At 45.7% G+C, this 25,235-nt stretch overlaps 1 protein-coding gene across 3 annotated transcripts in view; it reads right to left on the bottom strand.

The window, feature by feature from the left end:
- Positions 1 to 25,235, bottom strand: part of Kif6 (kinesin family member 6) — a 391,803-nt gene that overhangs the window by 212,489 nt on the left and 154,079 nt on the right. For all 3 annotated transcript variants that reach the window (XM_045157624.1, XM_045157625.1, XR_006638595.1), the window contains one exon: positions 24,721 to 24,824. In XM_045157624.1, the coding sequence (XP_045013559.1) occupies positions 24,721 to 24,824 (104 nt within the window). The remainder of the gene's footprint in view (positions 1 to 24,720; positions 24,825 to 25,235) is intronic.

A 25,235-nucleotide genomic window follows, 5' to 3' on the forward strand; every position in this document is an offset into this window, starting at 1 on the left:
CTCTCGTGCCTCAGGGAACGTTTACTCTAAGAGTTTGTACTAATGCTTTCCAGGACTGCCCATCAAGGGGGTGGACTAAAAGTCCTAAATGGGATTTTGCCCCAAGCCTGAGGAACAGGCTTCCTTGTCGCTTACCTCCCTGGCCACCCTGTCCACTCTGCTATCCACATAAGAGCTCCACCCACACTCTAGCTGCGGTCATTTAAATGGACGGCCCCCCAAGTATCCAGGATTTGATTAAAGTTTGTAATTTAGATCTGCAGCCACCTGGCTGAGGAGGTTTCATGGTGGGCCGATCTTAGGGTCCAGCCCTAGGGTGGATCTGAATTCCAACCTGAGATATGCAAAGTGCCTGTGTTTCACCTGGAGAACGACTGTGTAGTCAGAGGGCAATGTCAGACGTCATCCTCAGGAATGCCACCTGTCTCCTTTGAGACAGGGCGCCTCACCAGCCTGGGGCTCCCTCACTAGGCTAGAAGTGAAGCCAGTCAGTGAAGCACAGGCATCCTCTGGAGTCTGCCTCCCTAGTGCTGAGATGACAGGCATGAGCCACCATGGCCAGCATCTTAAACCAGGCACTGGGGATTGAACTCAGGTCCCCATGATTGAGAGATGAGCACTTTTGTTGACTGAGCTAGCTCCCCAGCCTCATGTACGTGTGCATGTGCGTGTGTAAGATTAGCTACTTTATTTTTAAGCTCTATATATTCAGTTAGTTATTTGAGTAATTAATTAATCAATCTTTTATGAAGTCCTTCACACCTTCTGGTATTTACCACCCATTTTCTTTCTTTTTTGATGTTATATATTTTCAGGGTAGGAGCTTAAGGTGTTAGATGTGGCTCTTACGACTCTCAGAGTATCTACAAAGGTGCTCCTAGGGGTTGAGTTTCCCTGCTATGGGAGTATTCAAGTAGGCTGAGTGGAATAAAATACAGGTAGATTCTAAAAGTTAACTAAACACTGTACCCATTCAATCAAAAACAGCCCCAAGTATATATGCCAGAGTAGTTATTATAACAACCAGATCCTCTATCAACTAAGAGGTTAAGATTTCTGGTCTGTTGAGGGATCCAAGTCAGCTTGTGACCAAGTGAGACCCTTCCCTGGTGCAATCCCAGTTACCTTGGATGATTTTGGTCTCAGTCAAGTTGCTGCCTGGTAGTCGGGCTGCTGTTCTGATTTCTGGAGCTGGGCACTGGCTTTTCCTGTGGGGCAAACCGAGCCTGGCAACTGTGGCCCTGCAGATCAGCACCCCCGCTGCTGGAACTGCTGCTGCTAAAGCTGCCTCTGCTGGGTCTGTCAGCTGCTGAAGCTGCTGCTGCTGGGCCCACTGCTGCTGCTGCCTCTGCTGCTGCTGCTGCTGTAGCTGCCACTTCTGGAGCTACTGCTGCTGCTGGGTCTGCTGCTGTTGGGGCTGCTGCTGCTGCTGGGGCCGCTGTTACCGGTGCTGGAGCCGCTGATGTTGCTGCCAGACTCTGCTCCTGCTTGGGTCCTGCTGTCAGCTCAAGTTGGCGTGGCCGGTCCCGGGCCGCTGCTGTGTTCGCTGGAGCTGGGCTCAGGTGGTGGGGGAGGGGAGGGAGCCGCGGCTTCTCTGGTTCTCTTGCTGCTCCACGTGTGCTTCTACCTCGCGGTCTGCTCCTCCGCTGCTCGCTGCCGCTCTCCCCTCACGTTTCCCGAGTTGCGGAGAGCGCGGTGTGAGGGAAAGCTCCCGCACCTGGCTTTTCCTGCGGCTCGAGCCGAGCATGGCGGCTTTCTCTTGTGCCGCCGCCGCCGCGGTTGGCGGAGCTGCTGGAGCCGCTTTTCCCGCCTGTGCGGGCTCTGGATGCTCTGGAACTCTTCTACTTCTCTGCTGCCACTTCAATTTCCTATACACCTCACTTTTTAGTAAAAGTGTGTATTTTGCTGGGGTTTTTGGTCTTGTTTCCTCCCAGGCTGCTTTGGCGTGGTACCTATGCCGCCATCTTAACCGGAAGTCTCCCTATTTTCTTTCTTTTTTAAAAAATTTGTTTATTTTTATTTATTAGAGAGAGAGAGAGACAGAGAGAATGGGTACATCAGTGCCTCCAGCCACTGTAAACAAACTCCAGATACATGTGCCACCTTGTGCATCTGGCATGTATGGGTACTGGGGAATCGAGCCTTGAATCAGGGTTTTTAGGCTTCACAGGCAAGTGCTTAACCACTAAGCCACCTCTCCAGCCCTCCCACTGCCAATTTTTCTAAATGTTCACTTTCTTTAATCTTTATCTAAACTGACTATATTTTTAGCAGATTCCATGCATGCTCACCTAGTATCTTTTAAAATATTTTATTTTTATTTATTTTTTGCGAGAGAGAGAGAGAAGGAGGGAGGGTGAGAATAGGCATGCCAGGGCCTCTAGCATGAAAACGAACGCCAGATGCATGTGCCACCTTGTGCATCTGGCTTACATGGGTCCTGGGGAATTGAACCTGGATCCTTAGGCTTCGCAGGCAAGTGCCTTAACCACTAAGCCATCTCTCCAGCCGTCATCTAGTACTTTATAGGCAGACACAAGTCCACATTTTTTCTGCTTCCTTGGCAGTGCTCAGAGGGGCTCTGGCACTCAGGGAATGATGGCCAAGGGCCTGGGATATGCCCGAATCTCCACTGTCAGGGACAAGAAATACACAGAGTCAAATAAGAGAGATCTCAACGCCTCCTCCTACAAGCCTCAGGGGACGGGGCTAAGACAAACTGTTCCCTCCAAACTCTACTTAGCCCACAGATACATAAGCAAAGACAGCAACCCTCAAAGGTTAGGTTTCTTATGAGTACAAAAAACCCAGCTCTCCCACCTCTCAAAACCCAAGTGGGCAAACAGACTCCATTTCAACATCAACAACACAAGTCATCCCGTCCTTTTATACGTGTCTGGGATGCTCACTTACAATTTTATACGAGTGCTGAGTATTTTTAGTACAGCTATTATACAGATGTTGAAATGCTACATTCAGAAAATGGGAAACAGAAGGCTTTGTTGACATGTCCGGCATTCGAAAGAAAAGAACAGAGTGTTCAAAATAAAAGCAAGTGGGCAGCACCTGAAAAGAGCCTTATGGTCTTAAATTATTCATGCCCTACTTCCACAGAGAGATGTGGAGAGGGCCAGCTGGCAGGAATCCTGGAGGAGAGGGCGGAAGATGGACCAGAGGTTTGAATTTCACATCTTGGGGTTGGACATTACATTTACAAGTCCCTTGCGAAGTCATCTGGGGAAGGAGACCATCAACTTCATGCAGCTTAGTGTCTATAGCTCACCTCTGCTGTTCCTCCTCTACACAGTCTGCACGTGCCCATAAGAGTATTTTGTTGTTGCTGTTGCTTCTTTTGAGGCAGGGTCTCACTCTAATCCAGGCTGACCTGGCATTCACCATGTAGTCTCAGGCTGGCCTTGAACTCATAGCAATCCTCCTACCTCTGCCTACCAAATTCTGGGATTAAAGATGTGTGCCGCCGTGCCTGGGGGATAGTTCCTTCCCTAAGCCTGTCTGCACATTTTAGTTTCCACAATGAGTACATGCTCTATCTACTTAGGTATGTTATATCATATAAACAAAGATTTAGTCAAGTTTTTGTTTTAGATTAAATACTGGGATGTGGAGTTTACTTGGATCTAAACGTTATGCATTAGGTATCTTGATGATTCAGGATGCCACTTGAGTCTTGATTTTCTAAACATCTTCCAGGTCTCAGCAAATTCTTCTTCCTGGGGGCTATGTGGAATTCTTTGATGGTTAAGGAAGGGGAGATTAAGACCCAGAGCAAACAGTGTTGATCTGGAAGCGTGCTGTGAACATTCCATTCTGGTAGTTTATGGCTTTTATTTTGTTTAGCCACAAACACACACACACACACACACACACACACACACACACATACACACACACACACACATCCTTATATCAACTGTGTAAGAAATGTGCCGACATGATGTGACTGGTTAAGGAAATGTAACCTTACAGCCCCAACATAAAGACTCAACTAATAACCACAAAAAAATCATTTCAGGTTAAAGTTCCAGAAGACAATGTGATTCGGGTCTCAGAAACAACTATGTAAGTTTAAGTTGTGCAATGACTATGCCAGATGGTTGTGTCTTCTTAAGTCAGCTATGGAATCTAGCATAAGGGTGGGATTTACAAGGAAGGGTATTCCTTTGGCTGCTCATGCATTCCACAAAGCAATTTCACTTTGTCACTTCGAGGTGTGTAGTAAGCAAATTACAGTAATTCTTCTAAGATAACCTTTACTTTTTGGTAGAAATTAAAAAAATAAATTATTTACTTGTATGCAAGGAGAGAGAGAGAGAAGAGATTGTATAGGCACACCAGGGTCTCTAGCCACTGCAAACAAACTCCAGATGAATGTGCCATCTTGTGCCTCTGGCTTTAAATGGGTACTGGGGAATTGAACCCAGGTCATTATGTTTTACAGGCATGTACCTAAATCATTGAGCCATCTCTCCAGCCACTTGGTGGAAATTTGGGTAATATAGCCAGGTAAAAGAACTAAGGGGGAAAAAATCAGTCATAAGAGATGAGTACTTATTTTCATTTTTTTCTTCTAGTATTTCTTTGTGTGTGTAAGGATGCATGAGTTGAGTTGAATGTAGTCTACAGAGAGATGCACAAGCATAGTGAGGAAGTGAGGGAGAATTTCCCTTTTGTTTCCAGTAGAGAAACCTGACAAAACATCTTTAAGCAGAGTAGATTCCCTAGTTAACAATAAAAATTCCATCAAAGAACCCCAAGTAAATGACTGTAGCTAACACTGGTGGAATGTCACGGGTCAGATAAAGAACTCAGCACATAACATAAATGGCCTGTGCCAACCTCATACCCACACTATCAAGTAGGAGCCATTACCGCCCTCACACAGCATCTGTTAGCATGCCCACATAATGAGACGATTAAGGCCACCAGAGGAGGATGGGGCATTTTAAGAATACTAATCTCCTCAGGCTAGAAAGAGAGTCAGGATTAGAATTCAACTCTCGAATGTCACCCATTCAAATGTGTTTTCCCTGCCTGAACTTAGTGACTCTAAGCAAAGTTTCGAGAAGTGTTTCTGAGGCTGGAGAGATGGCTCTGTGGTGAAGCGCACTTCATGAGCAAGTATGAGGGCCTGCGGTGGCCTGAAACGGCCCAGATTTGAATTTCCAGATCCCACAAAAGCAGCCGGGCAAGGCTGCACATGCTGGTCACCGCAGTCCCACAGAGGGAGCAGTGACTAGGGGGGTCACCAAGGCTCACCAAAAGAAGCAAGCTGTCATGTCAATAAGAGACTCTGGCTCAGCCAAGAACTGGCAGAACAGGGATGGGCAGGACGCCGGATGTCCCGTTCTGGCCATTGCAGACAAGTGTCCTCTGCTGCAGGCAAGTGGATGGGGCACTGCAAGGACACATACACGTGCACACACACACACACACACACACACACCAGATAAAGAGAAAAGAAAAAGCGTTTCTAAACATTTCAGGAAGTTCTCGGGTCATTTACTCATGAAGTTCATAAGACTCAACACCCGCTGGATACCGCATCATTACACACAGACGGTAACATCCAGGGAGAGTTTTCTGGTCAGCAGAGACTGGTTCTGAGGACTCTTCTTCATGCTAACCCCGCCTGCAGCAGCTCCAGAACTTGGCAATGAACGGTTTGGGGGAGAAGCCAGGAAGAGACGGGGGAGGGGGGGTGCGGGGGGAGAGGGCTGAAGGAATGTCCAGCAATGTAGTCACCAGGTATGAGTCTTATCTCAGGCACCGGGGACAGAATGAGAATGTCTCTGATAAAGCCCCGGGCCTCATGGAGCTCACCCAGAAAGAAGAGGGAGGGGACAGATGGTGGCCAATTTAACATCAAACATGATGCTGCCGTGAGAGAAAACTCAGCCAAAGAAAGGGACGAGGAGTGATGGGGAAGGTGGACTGAGATAGGGCGGCCTGAAAGTCTTCCTGACAAAAGACAGCAATGAAGTCAGGCAGAGTAAGAGGTGGACAGGAGACCCAGGGGAGGCTCGGCAGGAATGAGGCCAGGGCCACTTTGTAGGTCACGGGCAGGCGGGTTATCAGTAGTTGGCTGGTCAATATGGTGGGAAAAATATAATCCATAATGATAAGGTATAAAGCACACACATTCTTGAACTTTTACATTTTTCTAACAAGCAATGTGTGTAAGACGAAGCGCGGCATGTTGACAATCATTTAAAATAATCTGTATCTGCATGGGTCTGTTTCTCTTGCTCTCGTTCAGGTTTATCATATCATAAAACTGTGTGGCATATGTCATGATTTTAAACCATATTTATTATTATTTGTGCGTGTGTGTGCGTGTATGTGTGCACATGCACTGTGTAGAAATCAGAAGGCCACTTTCAGCCCAGACCCTGCCCTTCCCCGTCATTTGAGGCAGAGTTTCCCTCCAAGGGTCTAGTTTTGCTATTCTTTGCTGTGCTTGCTGAGAGCTCAGGATATTCTCCCATCTCTTCCTCCCATCTCACCACCCAGGTCTGCATGCTGGGATCACAGAAGCCCGCCATGGCTTCCGGTTTTTCCCGTGGGGCCTGGGCACCAAACCAGGCATCCTAGCTTGACTAACGAGAGGTTTTATCGACTGAGCCATCTCCCCAGCCTTGAAATAAGTTGTAAAAGTATTATTTATTTTTACTTATTTGAGAGTGTGAGAGAGAAAGAAAGAGGCAGATAGAGAGAATGGGTGTGCCAGGGTCTTCAGCCAATGCAAATGAACTCCAGACACATGCGCCACCTTGTGCATCTGGCTTATGTGGATCCTGGAGAATTAAACCTGGGTCCTTTGGCTTTGCAGGCAAGTGCCTTAATCACCAATCCATCTCTCCAGCCCTTGAGACATCTTTAAAAGGCTTCTTTCACAATGAAATCCACCTTGGAGGTCAGTAAGAGTTAAGTGACTATAGACAGGATGAAGTATTATTGACCTAGAATCAACTATAGAGAAAAGATTCTTGACCGGGTTGGTATCTAATTCTCAAGGAGACTATGTTACATCAAACATATTGGTATCTTTATTTGTTTGATTTCACTTCTTAAATGTCCTGATAATCCCATTACAAGCCTTTAACCATGGTGACGATATGTCTCAAGAGAGATGGTCTAAATATTAATGGTTCTATACCATACTTTTTGGAATGAGTTATTTTGAACAAGGTTCAAGAGAACTACTATATTGGGGGGGCTTGGAGAGATGGCTTAGTGGTTAAGGCATTTTCTTGCAAAACCAAAGGATCCAGGTTTGATTCCCCAGGACCCATGTAAGACAGATGCACAAGGGCACACATGTGTCTGGGTTCATCTGCAGTGGCTGGATGCTGTGGCTTGCCCATTCTCTCTTTCTCTCTCTCAAATAAATAAATAAATAAAATATGTTTTATAAAAAGAGAGAGCTACTATATCTGACAGTGGCAGTTGTTTTATGGGTCCCATAAAGTGTAAGCAATAGAGGAACTGGGCCCAGCTAAACTTTTGTTAGACTAGCTGATCAAAGATTTTGAATTGCCAGTTGAATGTGGTGGAAACGAGTTCCCTGAAGTTGTCTTTAAATATTTTACTAGCATGAAAGCACGGATGGGTTGGTTTTCTGCACACTGCTTCCTCTATAAAGTCTTTCTCCAAACTCTGTGCCCATGTCCACCCTGGTGTCCGTCCCAGCAGGTGAGCGCCATCAGTGGAGATGTGGGTTTCTGGCCTGCTCCTCCCTCCTGCATTGCTAGCCTCCTGGGTGACTGACCCTTTGGTATGAATGATCCCAAGGTCCAAACATGATGTCTTCACCTGGTACCAATGGTACAATTTGTTTCACTATGTCCACATTCATTATTTTTAGTTATCTCCTAAAAACAGTGAATAGAGACATAAATTTGTTTTACTTCAAAATGAGATTTATTAGCTAGAAAAAGAGAGGGTTCAGACTCTTCCTTCAGGCACATTTAGTTGTACCTTCCCAGAAGGTTAAACAGAAGTGAAGTTTTCTCTGTATAAATGTGGCTTTTGGAAACAAAAATCTGTGTGTTTGAGTTTTATAACACTTTTCAGATTGTTTAGTCTTCTATAATTTAACTTTATAATGAATTCCTTTTTAGGGCTGGAGACATAGCTCCATGGTTAAAGGCATTTGCTTGGAAATCCTGATGGTCAGGGTTCGATTCCTCTGTAATCACGGAAAGTTGGATGCGCAAAGCGGTGCGTGCATCTGGGGTTCGTTTGCAGTGGTAAGAGGCCCTGAAGCACCCATTCTTCCTCTCTGTCTTTCTATTTCTCTTTATGCTTGTAAATAAATAAATATTTTTTTACCTTACTTCTTTGGAAAGAACACAGTATTTTGGAATCTTAAGAATTTGGTTTTAGACCAATATGAAATAAAGTTAGGGATCTTTCCTGCACTATATAGTTTTACTATTTTAAGGAGACCTCTAGGTTTTACAAGAAAAACAGCACAATACTCCTTAGTGACAAAACTTTGAAAGTTGACTGAATGGTTCCCCCCCAGTCCTGGAGGATCTCAAGCAAAAAAAAAAAAAAAAAAAAAAAAAAGAAATAAAAGGCATGCTTGTAGTTAACTTTTTAATGTTTTAACTTCCAGCAGGTTGATAGTAAGCTGTATTTTGTAAGAGAATCATCCTTGGGTATGCTGCATTTTAAGCTTGGCAATGTTGCACTTTGTCCGTAATAATAAATGCCCTGCAATTGGCTTGCCAGGAAGCGTTTTGTGTTAGCCTCACAGACGTACTTGAGGCAGGTAATTAATTTTATATAGGCACCTCAAAAAAAGAATGCTGCATTCATTTCTTTTGCTTTTACAAGTAGCATTTGTTTATTTTGTTTACATATATACCCTTTGGGTCCCAATAGACTGTTATAAGAAAACTTCAAAGTTAGCATCCTTTTAAAAAAAGAAATTAATTTAACTGCAATATCTGGTTCAAAGGTCACCCTGCATCGATGCTTTCCCAGAACACACCTGAGGAGAAGGACACGGTGTGGCTCGGCTCCTCTCTGTCCACGCTGCTGCGTCCACCACTCACCCCTCACCCTGTCGCCCGGGCGCCAAGCTCAAAGACGCAGCATCTTAACTTGTGGACGCAGATCTCGCGGGTTGTCATGAGTTAGGTGGCATGGCCCCAAGAGTGGTAACCTTTGTCTTTCTTTCTGTGGCACTTTCGATGGATGTTCCCAACAGATTCAGTTTTATTTGTTTATTTATTTTTGTTTTTTCAAGGTAGGGTCTCACTCTAGCCCAGGCTGACCTGGAGTTCACTATGTAGTCTCAGGGTGGCCTCGAACTCACGGCGATCCTCCTACCTCTGCCTTCCGAGTGCTGGGATTAAAGGCGTGCGCCACCACGCCTGGCAGATTCAGTTTTATTAAAGCGTCTTGGATTTCTAGGGAAAGAGGTGTCACTGTGGGCGGATCCTAGGGTCTAGCCCTAAGGTGTGTTTAGGGAAAGATGGAAATACACTGTTAATGATAATTAATAATAATACTAATAAACATTAAGAAAAGATATGCCGAGTGCTGGAGCTCTGCCCGGGGTTCCTGGAGCGTGCTTGCTCGTGGTGCTGGCGGTGGTATCTCTCTCTGCGTGGACCTGTGAAAGGAGACCGGCTTCTTCTGCCATCATGGAACTCCCCCTGGATCTGGAAGCTTCCGTGAACCCCATTCCTCCCAGAAAGTGAGTCTGGTGTGGAGGTTCATCCCAGAAACTGAGGTTGACTATGACTCACTCCCAGCACTCACCCGCAGTGACCGGGCGGGGTGCTCCCCATGGCTGAGACAACTGGTGAAGAAGCCCTGAGACACTGGGCAGTTCTTGGCCTGTTTAGGCTTAGCTGGGTCCTTTCAAGTTTGTTCCCACAGCTTGCTGGGTTAAATTCATGGAACACCTAGCAGTTGCTTGATTTTGTTTCTTACTGTGTGTATATAAACTAACACTGACTTTTTGGCATAGTGGTTTTTTCACCTCTTTACATGGTCCCAAAGATGCACAGAATGCTAGAAATCTGATAAAGTTGATATGAATGATATTTTATAAAGTTACTTTGCATGGTGTCAATTTCATTTTGCCTCATAGGATGTCAGAGAAAATATAAACTCCTCATATTAATATATATGCATGTATATATATGTGCATGTATGTATGTATGTGTGTGTATATATATATATATGTGTGTGTATATATATGTGTGTGTATATATATATATATACACACACACACACACACACACACACACACACATACACACACACACATATATTCTTGAATGGTGAGCCATAGAATGCCACAGAGAAAGTGCTGTGTACACTCATATAGAGCAGACACTTGGTAGAGGACGCAGTTGCCAGTGGAGCCACAGCCCAAGACACGGTTCTAGCCAGAAACGAGCATTCTGAAGAAGTTGAGAAAAGATGTGCTCATTTCAGCAGCGCTCAAGTTCAAGAGAAGAGGAGTGTGGCCAGGATGCAAATTCATGAAGTTTTCCATAAAAATGTAGGAAAAATGAAAATGGGTAACGTTGTCATGATTTACTGGGAGTTGCTAATCAAAGATGGTCAAAGTTTGAACTGAGACCTGAAGGATGGATAGAACAAGGGTGTGTGTGTGTGTGTGTGTGTGTGTGTGTGTGTGTGTGTGTGGCTATGCAGGCTGTTTCAGTTGGGTGATTGCCTGAGCAAAAGATCAAGTGTGAAAGAGAAAATGAAACATTTAAGGAACTAGAAGGCTAGTGTTACTGACCAAAGGAAAGTAAGAGAGATGAGACTGGGTGTGGGGGCGCACACTTTTAGTTGGGAGGCACAGGTAAGAGAATTGCTATGGAATCAAGGCCTGCCTGGAGCTACAGAGTGAGTGCCAGGTAATCCTGGACTAGAATGAGACCTTACCTCAAGAGAGAGAGACAGAGACAGACACAGAGAGAGAGATTATGTGAAGTATGAATGAAAATAGAGAAAAAAGGTCAGACACAACAAATATTTATAGGTCATGTGAGAATTTTGGTCTTCTCCTGAGAGCTAAAGGAAGTCAGAAATTAGTGAAGAGTTCCATAAAAAATGAATTACGATTTCTACTTTAAAGACAGTAATGTTCTGGCTATAGAGGAGGTTCAAGAGGAGCAAAGTGGGCTCAGAGAAACTTAACAGGACCATGTTAGTCAGTGGGAAGCGACAAGAGGCAGTTGGCAAGGGTGACTCAAGTAGTGATGGTACGAAGCGGTCACTTTCAGGACATGTTCTGAGGACAAAGTCAGCAGGACCCCCGAGGGGGCCTGTGTGGGGAGCAGGAAGGACAGTGGCCATTGATTTTCTGACTTGGCAACTGGAAGGCTGGACAGACTGATGGTAAAGGAAATGGAGACAGACACCTGGTCTGGAGGAAAACGGAGAGGAATTCCACGAGCAGCATGGTGAGTCGACAGGAAATGGGGTCCATGACTGCGGCGCTCAGAGCAGGACAGGCTGGTGAAATAAATACATGAAAGACGCCAGCATTTGGATGTCAACTGAAGTGCGGGCGTCGATGGGATAATTGAAAACAAAACAAAACAAACTAAGAATAAAGTGAAGAGATGGGTCAACAGTTAAGGGTGCCTGCTTGCAAAGCCTGCCAGCCAGGGTTGAATTCCCTAGCCACACACATAAAGCCAGAGAGGCATTCCTACATAGCATCAAGAAACCATGGCATGGGTTGGAAAGATGGCTCAGTGGTTAAGGCGCTTGCATGCAAAGCCTTGGTTCAATTCTCCAGTACTTATGTGAAGCCAGATGCACAAATTGGCCCATGCATCTGGAGTTAATTTGCAGTAGCTGGAGACCCTGGCATGCCTATTCTCTCTGTCTCTCTTCTCTCTCTCTCTCTCTTTTTCTCTCTCTCTCTCTCTCTGCTTGCAAATAAATAACCATTACAAAAGAAACCTTGGCATACCCCACATATATATGTGCAAATATATATATATTTTTTTAACAAAAGAAGAGGAATAAAAGACAAGATAGGATGAAAGGTTCTGGAGGTGTCTCCAGGCACTACAGAAAACCCAGCCTTGGAGACCATATAGATAGGAAAAAAGAAAAGTTTTCCATTAGGAAACGGTTAATAATAATGCTGAAGGCTGCTGGGGCGTCGAGAAACATGGAAGGAAATGAGGAGCCCATTAACCTTATCCAAACAAGGTCATCAAACGAACTCCAGACACATGCACCACTTTGCCCATCTGGCTTTACATGGGGTCTTGGGGAATCAGACCTGGATCATCAGGCTTTGTAAGCGAGCGCCTTTAACAGCTCAGACATCTCCCCAGCCCTGAATTCAGTTTCTTATGTAGATAAAGGACAACTGGAGTGCTCTATTTTCTGCCAGTGAACGTTGGACATCTGTGTCTTTTATGAATTTGTCAATCTAGCCAAGCAAACATAATGTCATAAATTGCTCATATTACTTCCCTTTATCTCTTTAATATCTTGCTCTATCTCTACTGCTTATGGTCAGCATTCCGAAAGACAAAGAAAGGAAGGCTTTTCTGTTTTGATAAATATATAAGGAAAGGAATATTTACTTATAAGCAACAAAAGATATCACAGGAAGGAAAGGTGATGTGGCTAAGTAAAAAGACAGATTCACAGTTGGCAACCCACCTTAGGTGACCTTGTGGACGGCGAGTGTCTCAAACGGATCAGAGAGGTTCCACGCTCGCGCCGCACCTCCATCTCTGTATTATAGCCACTCCAGGCCCATCCCTTTAACAAAATATAAACCTTCTCTAGGGTCCTAGAATTCAACTTGCATGTATCTTCACCATGTTAAAAACTGAGTATTTGGGCTGGAGAGATGGCTCAGGAGTAAAGGCGCTTGCCTGCAAAGCCTAACGACCCAAGTTTGATTCCCCAGTGCCCTCGTAAAGCCAGATGCCCAAAGTGGCGCATGCATCTGGAATTCATTTACAGTGACTAGAGGCCCTGGTGCTCCCATTCTCTCTTTCTTGCTCTCTCTCTTTCTTTCTCTCTCTCTCCTTATAGATAAATAAATAAAGCTTTAAATAAAAAAATTTAAAACAAAGTTTATTAACCTTTTTCAACTTGTGATTAATTTCATAGGAAGAGTGATATATTTAGATCTATGTGTGTGTTACTTTTGTTTATTTATTTGTTTGAGGCAGTCTCGTGTAGCTCAGTGTGGCCATAAATTTACTATGTAACTCATGATGTCCTTGAACTCCTGATTCTCTGGCCTTTCTCTCCCTCCCAAGTGCTGGAAGGACAGGCATGTAACACTATGCCTATCTAACCTGTGTTAAAGTCGTAATTATTTGTGCACTCCTCTTTATCTCTTTGGTATTAGGTACCACGTCTGCTGATTCTTCCTGAACAGTCTCTCCTGCTGTCTCTTTCTCTGCAGCCTCACCATCATCCTTCGAGTCTGAGTATTACACTTCCTGATTTCTGTCGCAGCCAACCCTCCCTTTTCCATCAGAAGTGCCACCCTGAGAATAGTTCTCACGTAAGGACTCTACCAAAATGGTAACTATTGTTTTTATTTATTTGTAAGCAGAGAGAAAGAGAGAGAGATTAAGAGAGTTAAGGAATGGACACAACAGGGTCTCCTGCCTTTGCGAGTGAACTCCAGATGCATGCACTGCCTTGTGTATCTGGCTTTATGTGAGTACTGGTGATTCGAACCTGGGCCACCAGGCTTTGCAAGCAACAGCTTTAACCGCTGAGCCATGTGTTCAGCGCAGCTCCTGTGTTTGTTTTTGCCCTTTGCATTTTTCTGTTTGTTATCTGGCGTGCTCTGTACCAGTTATTTATAATACATATGTCTCTCTCCTCAGAGGACTATAAACGCCATGAGCGCCAGGTCTCTATCTGATTTACACTGCTATTTCCCATACCCAGAGCAATACCTAGGGCCACCCCATCAGCTGAGTGAGGGGACTGCGGCATTCACACCACACTGCTTCCCGGTCACCACTCACAAGTCACCAGCTCCATGCGCAGCATCCACAGCCATCGTGAGTCCATCCGTCTGTCTATCCCTCTTCTTCAAGTCCTGCAGGAGGGTTGCTGGTTCCTGCCAGGCCAGCTGTGATCCTAGTTAGTGCTTGCGGAGCAAGGCCTCGGGCTGCTCTCCCTCCATTGTCGACACCCTCCCCCCGGTACTCTAAAACTTGTGCTAGCAAGGACTCTTTTTCCTCTTGATAGCCCCTAAGAGTCATTCAGGCCGGGTGTGGTGGCGCACACCTTTAATCCCAGCACTCGGAGGCAGAGGTAGGAGGATCTCCATGAGTTCGAGGCCACTCTGAGAAGAATACAGAATGAATTCCAGGTCAGCTTGGGCTAGAGTGAGACCCTGCCTTGAAAAACCACAAAACAAACAAACAAAAAGCCATTCAGCTTCCTCCATGGGCAAATCTGCAATAACTTTCCTTATGGCTGAAAGGAGGAAGTCAGACGGAATGGATTAGCTTTTGATGATTGCTTAGTAATGTTGCTTTTCATTATTAATAATTTAGCTTTTTATTGTTACAGATGGTGAGTAGTGGGTTAAGCCATATGCAAGAAGGGTGATATGAAAATTTAAAAGCAGTGTGCGTGAGAAAGATATCATAGGTAGACACCGTACTGTAGATATGATCAAGATCAGCTCTCACTTTACAACGAGGTCAGCAGACGAAGACAGGTGGAACTGCAAACTATAAATAAAATTTATGCATTCTTAGTATCCATTATTCTTTCCACTAATATATTCTCATATATGTGTGTGTATAATATTCACGTATATGTGTGCACACATGTGTGAATATCTCTGTGCGTAAGATGTCACTAATAAAATAATTTTGGTGCAGTTATCTTTTGTAGCTTCTGGTGCTAATACCCAGCCCAGCCCAGCTATGAAAATGGACAGCATCTATCATGTCCTCAGTGAATGCAGGCTGAGGATTAAACTGGTCTGAGGAAAGATTCTTTTTCCCTTTCAGGAAAGGATCCCGAGGTCTGGGCATAGCCAAACCTCTTGGGCAAACTTGAGCCCATAAGCCCCAGTTTAATTTCAGTTCAGAAGTGAAATGTTGCTATCCAGAAAATATTCCACTCAGATTTGGACCAGGCTATAAGGCTTCCATCAAAGCCCAAGATCACCCAGCTTATTTTACCAGAAGAACAAAGATGTACGTGTTTAGAGAATCGATCACAATCAAATGTTCCCCCCAAGGAGTCCTGTATAAACATTAACTTGGCTATATAGCCTTCATCCAGCTGTCTCTTTTCAAAATTAGCCAGGACCAAAGAGAGAGAGAGAGAGAGAGAGAGAGAGAGAGAGAGAGAGATAAACTAAAAATATCATAATTCCATCTTAAGACCTCTTCAGGCAAAGCATCTGAGTTGATGTAGCAAACATTTACATTAACGGCAGGAATGCCGGGCAAGGGCTCAAGAATCAGATAGGGCTGGATGTTAACAGACAGCGCCAAGCTAACCCGATGACCCTGCCGAGAGCTCCCTGTCTGTGAAACAACCCCTGAGCTCCTTCAGGGGATCCCCATCCTCATGCCACGCCAGTCACCGCACACCCAGGGACCAGCAGGAGAGAGGAGTATGGGGGGGGGGGATCTAGAGCGCTCCTGGCCACCAGCCACTACTGCCTGCCAGGATGTGGGCCACCTCCCCTGGCATCACCTCTCCCCCACCGCCTCGCCTGGGTGCCGTGGGGACTGTCGCTCTGTCACGGTTCTGAGCAAGTGCGCAGAACCCCGAAGGCATAGCTCACACAAATGGGGGTGAAACAGCAGTGGCCTGCCGGGGCACATAGGAATCACCTGTCTCACTTCCGGATGACAGAGGGCTCTCTAGTCTGTGACAACTCAAGTTTCACTAAGGTTTGATCTACTGGATTACGTCAGAACGCAATGGAGCCATGCGTGGTGGCGCACACCTTTAATCCCAGCACTCACTCGGGAGGCAGAGGTAGGAGGATCGCCGTGAGTTCAAGGCCACCTTGAGACTACATAGTGAATTCCAGATCAGCCTGGGCTAGACTGAGACCCTACCTCGAAAAACAAACAAACAAACAACAAAAAGCAAATGATGGAACAGAGATATAACAAAATAAGAGCACATCCCTTATTGAAAGAGAGAGAGAAGAGAGACAGAGAGAATGGGTGTCCCAGGGTTTTCAGCCACTACAAATGAATTCAAGGTGTGTGTGCCGCTTAGTGCATCTGGTTTTATGTGGGTCCTGGGGAATCGAGCCTGAGTCATTAAGACTTTGCGGGCGAGCACCTTAACCACTGAGCTAACTCTGCAGTCCCTTTGTTGGGGTAATTCTTAGTATCCATGTAGGCAAGTACCAGGTGGGCTGGATTGCTGGGAATCCATTTGCTTCTGCAGGTAGACGTGTTTGTGACATGTGTTCCCACAAGAGCTGATCAAAAGTCATGACGAGCCGCTGTGCCCGTCAGCCACAGAGCAGCCACTCCCCTGGGAATCGCTCAAGTTCATGCAGTAGCACTTGACCTGGGGTCAGACTCCCGGGCTTGGGGGTCATCCGGGCTATCTCGGCATTCTTGAGGCACGCTGTTTATGTTTTCTCAGGATGCTTCTGGGCTGCGTCATCGTTCCTGTACTCATGTCTGTCACCGCCTCTGAGTTATGAGTCCCTTGAGAGCAGGAGCAAGGCTGTGCTTATCTTTTTGTCCTGTTCAGGGCCCACGGTCCTTCTCTGAGAGCCACATAAGTGAACGAACTAATTGCATGCAACACACACATACACACACACACACACACACACACACACACACACACACACCAATGCTAACTCTAAAGACTGTATATGTCAAATCTGCTCAGACAGACACCTACATATTTGCTATCTCTCTCAAGAACTAATAGCCCTTTGTATTTTTATTTTTATTTTTATTATTTTAAGGGAGGGTCTCACTATGGTAGAAGCAGATCTGAACTCTGTAGCCCCAGGCTGCCCCTGAACTCATGGTGACCCTCCTGCCCTCAGCCTGAAGAGTTCTGGGACTAAAGGCGTGTTGAGTCACCATGCCTGGTCTCCTTTGCATTTTAATCTGAAGGATTAAATTCAATCCTTGACTGACTTTTAGTTTTATGAATCCATACTAATTCAAAATTTCAATCACAATTTCATTTCTCGTCACTGTATCCCCCCAAACACTTGTAAATGGACATTTAATGGTGATTTCAGTGACTCTTTCATGTCTATTTTTCTATGTTTATTATTTATGTGTATGTATATATGGACACACACACATGCTACAGTTCACATCAGAGGTCCAAGCACAGCCTCAGGGAGTTTCTCCTCTCCTTCATTTTTTTTAAACTTTATTATATATTTATGAGAGAGAGAGAGAGAGAGAGAGGGAGAGAGAGAGAGAGAATGGGCATGCCAGGGCCTCCAGCCACTGCAAAGGAACTCCAGATGCATGCACCCCTTGTGCATCTGGCTTATGTGGGTCCTAGGGAATCGAACCAGGATCCTTCGGCTTTGTAGGCACTTTTACTAAAAAGTGAGGTGTATAGGAAATTGAAGCGGCAGCGGAGAAGTAGAAGAGATCCAGAGCATCCAGAGCCCGCACAGGCCGGCAAAAGCGGCCCCGGCAGATCCACCGGCCACGGTGGTGCACCAGAAAGCCGCCAGACTCGGCTCGAGCCGCAGGAAAAGCCAGGTGTGGGATTTCCCCCTCACCCCGCGCTCTCCGCAACTCGGGAAACGTGAGGGGAGAGCGGCAGCGAGCAGCGGAGGAGCAGACCGCGAGGTAGAAGAACACGTGGAGCAGCGATACAACCAGAGCAGCCGCGGCTCCCTCCCCTCCCCCACCACCTGAACCCAGCTCCAGCGAACACAGCAGCAGCCCGGGACCCGGCCATGCCAACTTGAGCCGACAGTGGGACCCAAGCAGGAGCAGAGTTCAGCGGCAACATTAGCGGCTCCGGCACCGGTAACAGCGGCCCCAGCAGCGGCGGTTCTACGAGTGGCAGCTTCAGAGGCAGCAGCAGCAGATCCAGCAGCAGCAGATCCAGCAGCAGCAGATCCAGCAGCAGCATACCACATACCACACAAAATACCAAAATCTCTGGGACACAATGAAGGCAGTTCTAAGAGGTAAATTTATAGCCTTAAGTGCCTATATTAAGAAATTAGAAGGGTCGCAAGTAAACGACCTAATGCTTCACCTTAAAGCCTTGGAAAAAGAAGAACAAGGCAAAGCAAAAATCAGTAGACGGGAAGAAATAATAAAGATTAGGGCAGGAATTAATGAAATAGAACCAAAAAAAAAAAATCCAAAAATTAATGAAACAAAGCGAGAAATTGCAGAAGACACTAGAAAGTGGAGAAACATCCCTTGTTCCTGGATGAGAAGAATCAATATTGTAAAAATGGCAATCTTACCAAAAACAATCTACACATTTAATGCAATCCCTATCAAAATTCCAAAGGCACTTTTCATGGAAATAGAAAAAACAATCCAAAAATTCATTTGGAATCACAAAAAACCTCGAATATCTAAAATAATACTGTGCAACAAAAATAAGGCTGGTGGTATCACCATACCTGATTTTAACCTATACTACAGAGCCATAGTAACAAAAACAGTGTGGTACTGGCACAAAAACAGACATGTAGAACAGTGGAACAGAATAGAGGACCCAGATGTAAGTCCAGGTAACTATAGCCACCTGATATTCGATAAAAATGCCCAAAATACTCATTGGAGAAAAGTCAGCCTCTTCAGCAAATGGTGTTGGGAAAACTGGATATATATCTGTAGAAGGATGAAAATAGATTCTTCTCTCTCTTGCCATGCACAAGAATTAAGTCCAAATGGATTAAAGACCTTAACATCAGACCTGCAACTCTGAAACTGCTAGAGAAAAAAGTAGGGGAAACCCTTCAACATATTGGTCTTAGCAAAGACTTTCTGAATACAACCCCAATTGCTCAGGCAATAAAACCACAGATTAATCACTGGGACCTCATGAAATTACAAAGATTTTGCACTGCAAAGGACACAGTGAAAAAAGCAAAGAGGCAACCTACAGAATGGGAAAAAACCATCGCCAGCTATATATCTGATAGAGGATTAATATCTAGGATATACAAAGAACTCAAAAAGTTAAATAATAAGGAATCAAACAAGCCAATCAAAAATTGGGCTATGGAGCTAAATAGAGCATTCTCAAAGGAAGAAATACGAATGGTATATAAGCATCTAAAAAAATGTTCTATGTCACTAGTCATTAGGGAAATGCAGATTAAAACTACATTGAGATTCCATCTCACTCCTGTCAGATTGGCTACCATCATGAAAACAAATGATCATAAATGTTGGCAGGGATGTGGAAAAAGAGGAACACTTCTACATTGCTGGTGGGAATGCAATCTGGTCCAGCCATTGTGGAAATCAGTGTGGAGGTTCCTAAAACAGCTAAAGATTGATCTATCATATGACCCAGCTATAGCACTCCTAGGCATATATCCTAAGGACTCATCTTATTTCCTTAGAAGTATGTGCTCAACCATGTTTATTGCTGCTCAATTTATCATAGCTGGGAAGTAGAACCAGCCTAGATGTCCCTCAACTGATGAGTGGATAATGAAGATGTGGCACATTTATACAATGGAGTTCTACTCAGCGGTAAAGAAAAATGAAGTTATGAAATTTGCAGAAAAATGGATGGATCTGGAAAGGATTATACTAAGTGAGGTAACCCAGGCCCAGAAAGCCAAGCGCCACACGTTCTCCCTCATATGTGGACCCTAGCTACAGCTGATTGAGCTTCTGCGTGAGAAGGAAAATACTTAGTAGCAGAGGCCAGTAAGTTAAAAAGGAGATATAAAGGGAAGTGAAAGGAAGGGAGGAAGGTACTTAATAGGTTGATATTGTATATATGTAAGCAGAATGATTGAGATGGGGAGGTAATATGATGGAGAATGGAATTTCAAAGGGGAAAGTGCGGGGGGGGGGAGGGTATTAACATGGGATATTTTTTATAATTATGGAAACTGTTAACAAAAATTGTGAAAAAAATTTAAAAAAAGAAAAATAAATAAAAATATTTTTTAATTAAAAAAATAATTGGTTTCAGAGAGGGAGAGAGAGAAACAGAGAGACAGAGAGAGAGAGAGAGAGAGAGAGAGAGAGAGAGAGAGAGAGAGAGAGAGAGAATATGGGCATGCCAAGGCCTTCTTGCCACTCACTGCAAAGAAATCCCAGACACATGGGCCACTTTCTGCATCTAGTCTTACGTGAGTACTGGGAAGTCAAACCCAGGCCAACAGCCATTGCAGGCAAGTGTCTTTACCCACTGAGCTTCCTCCCCAGCCTCCAGTCTAGTTTTCAGATGGCGTCTCTCTTGCTGCTGCTGTCTGTGAGTTTCTGGATTCTCCTTCCATTGACACAGGCACCCTGGGATGACAGACGCAGGAGCCACTTCATGTCTGCCTGGGTGGGTGTGCACCGAGGAAGACCACACTCAGGCCAGCGGGCACGCGAACAAGCGCCTGTAACTGCTGAGTTATTTCCCCTGTCTTGTTCGGTGACTCTTCAACAGAAAATTTCATTTGCAGAATGAATGACAAGTTAATAAATGACATAAAAACCCTGTAATAGGAACTGTCACACAGATGAGGCAACTAATCTTGCTTGTCCTTCCAATTTCTTACACTTGATTGCAGTTTTCCTTTTGCTAAGGTAGAATCTGAGGTGGTTCTGGGAGAAGGACCTAGGCTTTTGTTACCTTTCCGTCTGAAAGGGTGTTTTGTCCTGATTTTTTTTTTTTTTTAGTTTTTTGTTTATTATTTATTTATTTATTTATTTGAGAGCAACAAAGAGAGAGAAAGAGGGAGAGGGAGAGGGAGAATAGGTGCACCAGGGCCTCCAGCCACTGCAAATGAACTCTAGATGCATGCACCCCCTTGTGTATCTGGCTTACATGGGTCCTGGGGAATCAAGCCTCGAACCGGGGTCCTTAGGCTTCACAGGCAAGTGCTTAACTGCTAAGCCATCTCTCCAGCCCCCCTGCTTTGTTTTTTGAGGTAAGGACTCGCTGTACCCCAGGCTGTCCTAGAACTCACTCTGTAGTCTCAGGCTGGCCGCAAATTCACAGCGATCCTCCTCCTTCTGCCTCCCAAGTGCTGGGATTAAAGGAGGGCCACCATGCCCGGCTCTAGAAGTCTTTATGTCTGTGAAATGCTTTCATTTCATTCTCATTGTTTGGAGTCTAATTTGATACCTGGTCTAAATTTGATCTATGATTTTTAGTAATTTCTTCTTCTCTCATAACTCTGACATTTTCTATATTTTGAGGTTATAATTGTCTTTTTTTTTCATTATGACTTTATTTCTTAGCACCAATAACTCATTCTTATGGCTTTGGTTTTGTTCTTCAGTATTCTGAGATATTAGCTCTTCAACTATCGGCTCCTCTGATTTGTTGCTGTTTTCAACTCTGTAAAGCTCGAGCTCCTCTCTAGTCTTTTATTTTAAACTTTCTCTGTACCCCTTTGTGTCCCAGAATTCCTTAGCACTGGCCTTCTAGAGCACTAATTTTTTTAATCATTCTGCAAATGAGTTATCTACTAGGCTATTAATGACAACAATTAGGTTTTTTAAGTTATAAAGTCTCCTCTTGGTTCTGTTTCATGAAAATCAACTTTCTGGGCTGGGGAGATGGCTCAGCAATTAAAGCCGCAAGGGTGTTCCTGGTGGGCGGGACTGAGGACAGCCACCTGTCTGTCCTTTGCTGTTTCTCCCTCCAGAGCCCTGGGAAGAAGGAGGGCTCAGGAATCCATGGTAGGACCCATCACTTACCACCCCAGCCCTCCCCAGATGCTGCAGGCTGCTCCTAGCCGTCTGTGTGTTTGTCAAACCCTTTTCTCTTGCTCATCTGAGACCCCACTTGTCACCATCTCGGGAATCTCTTAAAGCCTTGGGGTCTTTGATAAGTGTCTTGATTTTAGGTATGGCTGGTGATTCGAGTGCCTCCGTTTTTATTGGTCTTTTACATCTCTAGATTCATCACAGCGCAAATGGACTCAGTGTGACATCCAGGACACCACAGTGAGAACTGAGTCCTCTACCTGATCCACCCCAGCCATATGCAGGACCCGCGGGAATTCCAGAAGACCCTGGAAGTTACTGAGATGCTGCCCCAAGACCCCAGTCCCACACCTGTCCTGTCTGGCTGCACTGTAGGAGACAACGTCCCCTGACTCCTTTAGCCAGTGACTTAAGTCCAGCCAATGGGAGGCACTGGTGGAAGACCAGACCAGGGGCCAAAGCAAACCAAGGCTCATCTCTTGGACGGTGATTCCAACAGCACCCACGGCTCTTCAGAGGGCTCCACTGCTGCCTGGTGGGCACCCAACACCGCCTCGCTCCATGGGGTCAGCGCTGCCCCACGGGTTTCAGGAGTATCTCCTGCTATGGCTACACTATGAAATGTCCCCTGCAGGCTCCTGTCTCCAGTGACACACCTCCAGCGAGGCTCCACCAACCGAGGACTAAGTATTCAGAACACGTAAGGCTATGGAGGACTCTGCATTCAAACTACCACTTACCCTGCCCTGGACCCCCTCTCTCTGTACTCTCTGTATTCTCTGTTTCTCTCTCTGTGTCTCTCTCTCTCTCTCTCTTTCCCCATTCCTAGCAGCCATGAAGCAAATAGCTGTTATCCATCTTCTAAAATGATGATATGCCTTGCCTCATGCCTCGAAACCAGGGACTGAAATTTTTGAAGTCATGAGTCCAAACAAAACTCCACCCCCCCCCCGTCACTCTGAGTAGATTTTCACAAGGCAGAGTACTAATAGTTTACCACTGTGCGATCAGTGAGCCATCTGAAGAACAGCGCTGAGTTGCTTTTCAAATACTTCTTCCAGCAACTCAAAAAGTCTAGCCAAATCACCTCGTTCCAGTGTCCTGCCAGCTCCATGGCACAGGAGCTCCTGACGTTATGGCTCTCTGGGGTGCCATGCTTCTTGGCAACCCTTTGTGCACGCGGTGCCCCATGTTAGATTCCTTCTGTTCAAAGGCTTAGAACAGCTTTGTCTGCCTGGCCTGAACCTGACTCGAAGACCAAAACGCTGTCTGTGAGGAGAGGGAGTCCTACAGTGAGCTGCTCGCTGCTTGCTGCTTAGCCTTCTCCCACCCAAGTGCTCACCAGACCCGGCCCTGCTTAGCTTCTGAGATAGCTAAGCGTTCTCAAGATCACAGCTATCCTGTGATAGTTCAGAGAGTGACATGAGCTTTTTTCTTTTAAATTGTAGTTATTTGCCTGCAGAGAAAGTGAGAGAGAGAAGAGAGACAGACAGAGAGAGAATGCCAGGGCCTCTAGCTACTGCAAACGAACTCCAGACGTACGCACCCCTTGTGCATCTGGCGTATGTGGGTTCTGGGGAGTCGAAATGAGGTCCTTTGGCTTCACAGGCAAACACCTTAACCGCTAAGCCATGTCTCCAGCCGGACATGAACTTCTTAAAAGGTGAAGTTCTGGCAATATATTTCCCTTTAATTGCAAACACACCACAAAGTAGTCTATAAGGAAGGCCTTTGGAGGCCGATCAAATTATTCTAGAGTTAGGAACCCATGTCCTGGAGGAAGGAAGGCTTTGCCTGGGGCAGGAAACTTACTGAAGGCTTTTCATGCTTCAACCACACCTCACAGGTGGACATAGGATGGCTAAAGCAAGCCATTGTCTCTTGTATTTACTGTTGGCCCCGCTGAAGGAGAGTCAGGTGGAATGGAGAATGTCTTTCGAAAAGACTTGTGTCAAATGGCATCGATGACCATGACCTCACTGTGCCTGACACTACCTGCGTAAGACCTTCATGACAGGAGGAGAAGATGTGAACGTCAAAATAAAAGAGCCTCGCTGGAAGGGGGAGATTCAATGTAGGGTGGATTTGAGAGGGCGGAATGGGAGTGGAGAGAGGGAATTATCATGATTTTGTTGTCTATACTAATGGACGCTATCAATAAGAAGTTAAGGGAATAAAAGAAAACGTGAGAACAGCCTTGTGTAACTCGACTTTCGTTGGGAATGGAGAACGCCTTTACCTTGTAAGCCCAGCTTGCCATTGGCACCACTGACTTAATGCATGCACAGAGAGAACTGAGCACCCGCCACCGAGGCTCATGGTCGGAGCGAGGCGGAGGGCCATGGTGTGCGGCTACCGTGCCGCGGGGCTGCAACTACGCTGTGCTCGGATAAAGTCCTGAATACTCGCTTTCCTTCCAAATGGGGGCATCTGAACTATAACATACGGGGCCACGTGCTTTCGAAAAGGACAGCGCTCACTCTGGCATGGAAATGTGGGTGCCTACAAGCAAGCTGTCGTTGAAGCCAAAGGAAGGTTCTGGAATTCCACTCGATCTGGGCTGCGCAGCTCTGGGCATGACGCTGCCCGGCTGCCTGCCAGTCCTGCTCTGCGGAGGGTCCGGCCACTGTCAAAGCAGGGGCAGCAGGACCACTGCAGCCCCTGCGGCTTTTCAGCGAAAGCGGACTCTCTTCACCGGCGCCTCGTGCACTTTCAGACCGTCCCAGGGGACAAGCGTGCTTTGAGGGGAATCCGTAACATAAAGACCGACCAAGAGCTCAACACAAACTGTTAGGGAAAGAGGGGGAAGGGCTGGCGGGCTGGGGCTTACTGTAGGAGCTCCGCTTCGGTGAGCGCCTCTGTCCTCTGCTCCCCAGTGACAACGGCGAGCTCCTCCTTCAGGTCTGCAATTTCTTTCTGCAGACGGATAATCATCTGAGAAGGCAAGGGGTTGGGGGGGTGGTTGTTAATGGACAAGTCTCATCAAGGTGGACTTGGGGTTAGGGGACCTACATCTTCAAAGTATCTTAAGAATCAAAACTCGAGAGATGGCTTAGTGGTTGAGGTGCTTGCCTGTAAACCCTAAGGACCCAGGTTCATTTCCCTAGTCCCCACATAAGCCAGATGCACAAGGTGGCACATGCTTCTGGAGTTTGTTTGCAGTGGCTGGAGGCCCTGGTGAGCACATTCTCTAAGTCTTGTCTCTTTTCTCTCTCTCTCCCTATCTCTCTGCTTGCAAATAAATAAATAAATATAAAAATCTGGATAGAAAATGACCTTAAAGGCACTTGTGTCCCCATATGAATGTTTTGTCAAAATAGGCCTGGAATTATTAGTATTATTAAA

This window comes from Jaculus jaculus, chromosome 8, assembly GCF_020740685.1.
Source record: "Jaculus jaculus isolate mJacJac1 chromosome 8, mJacJac1.mat.Y.cur, whole genome shotgun sequence".
NCBI lineage: Eukaryota > Metazoa > Chordata > Mammalia > Rodentia > Dipodidae > Jaculus > Jaculus jaculus.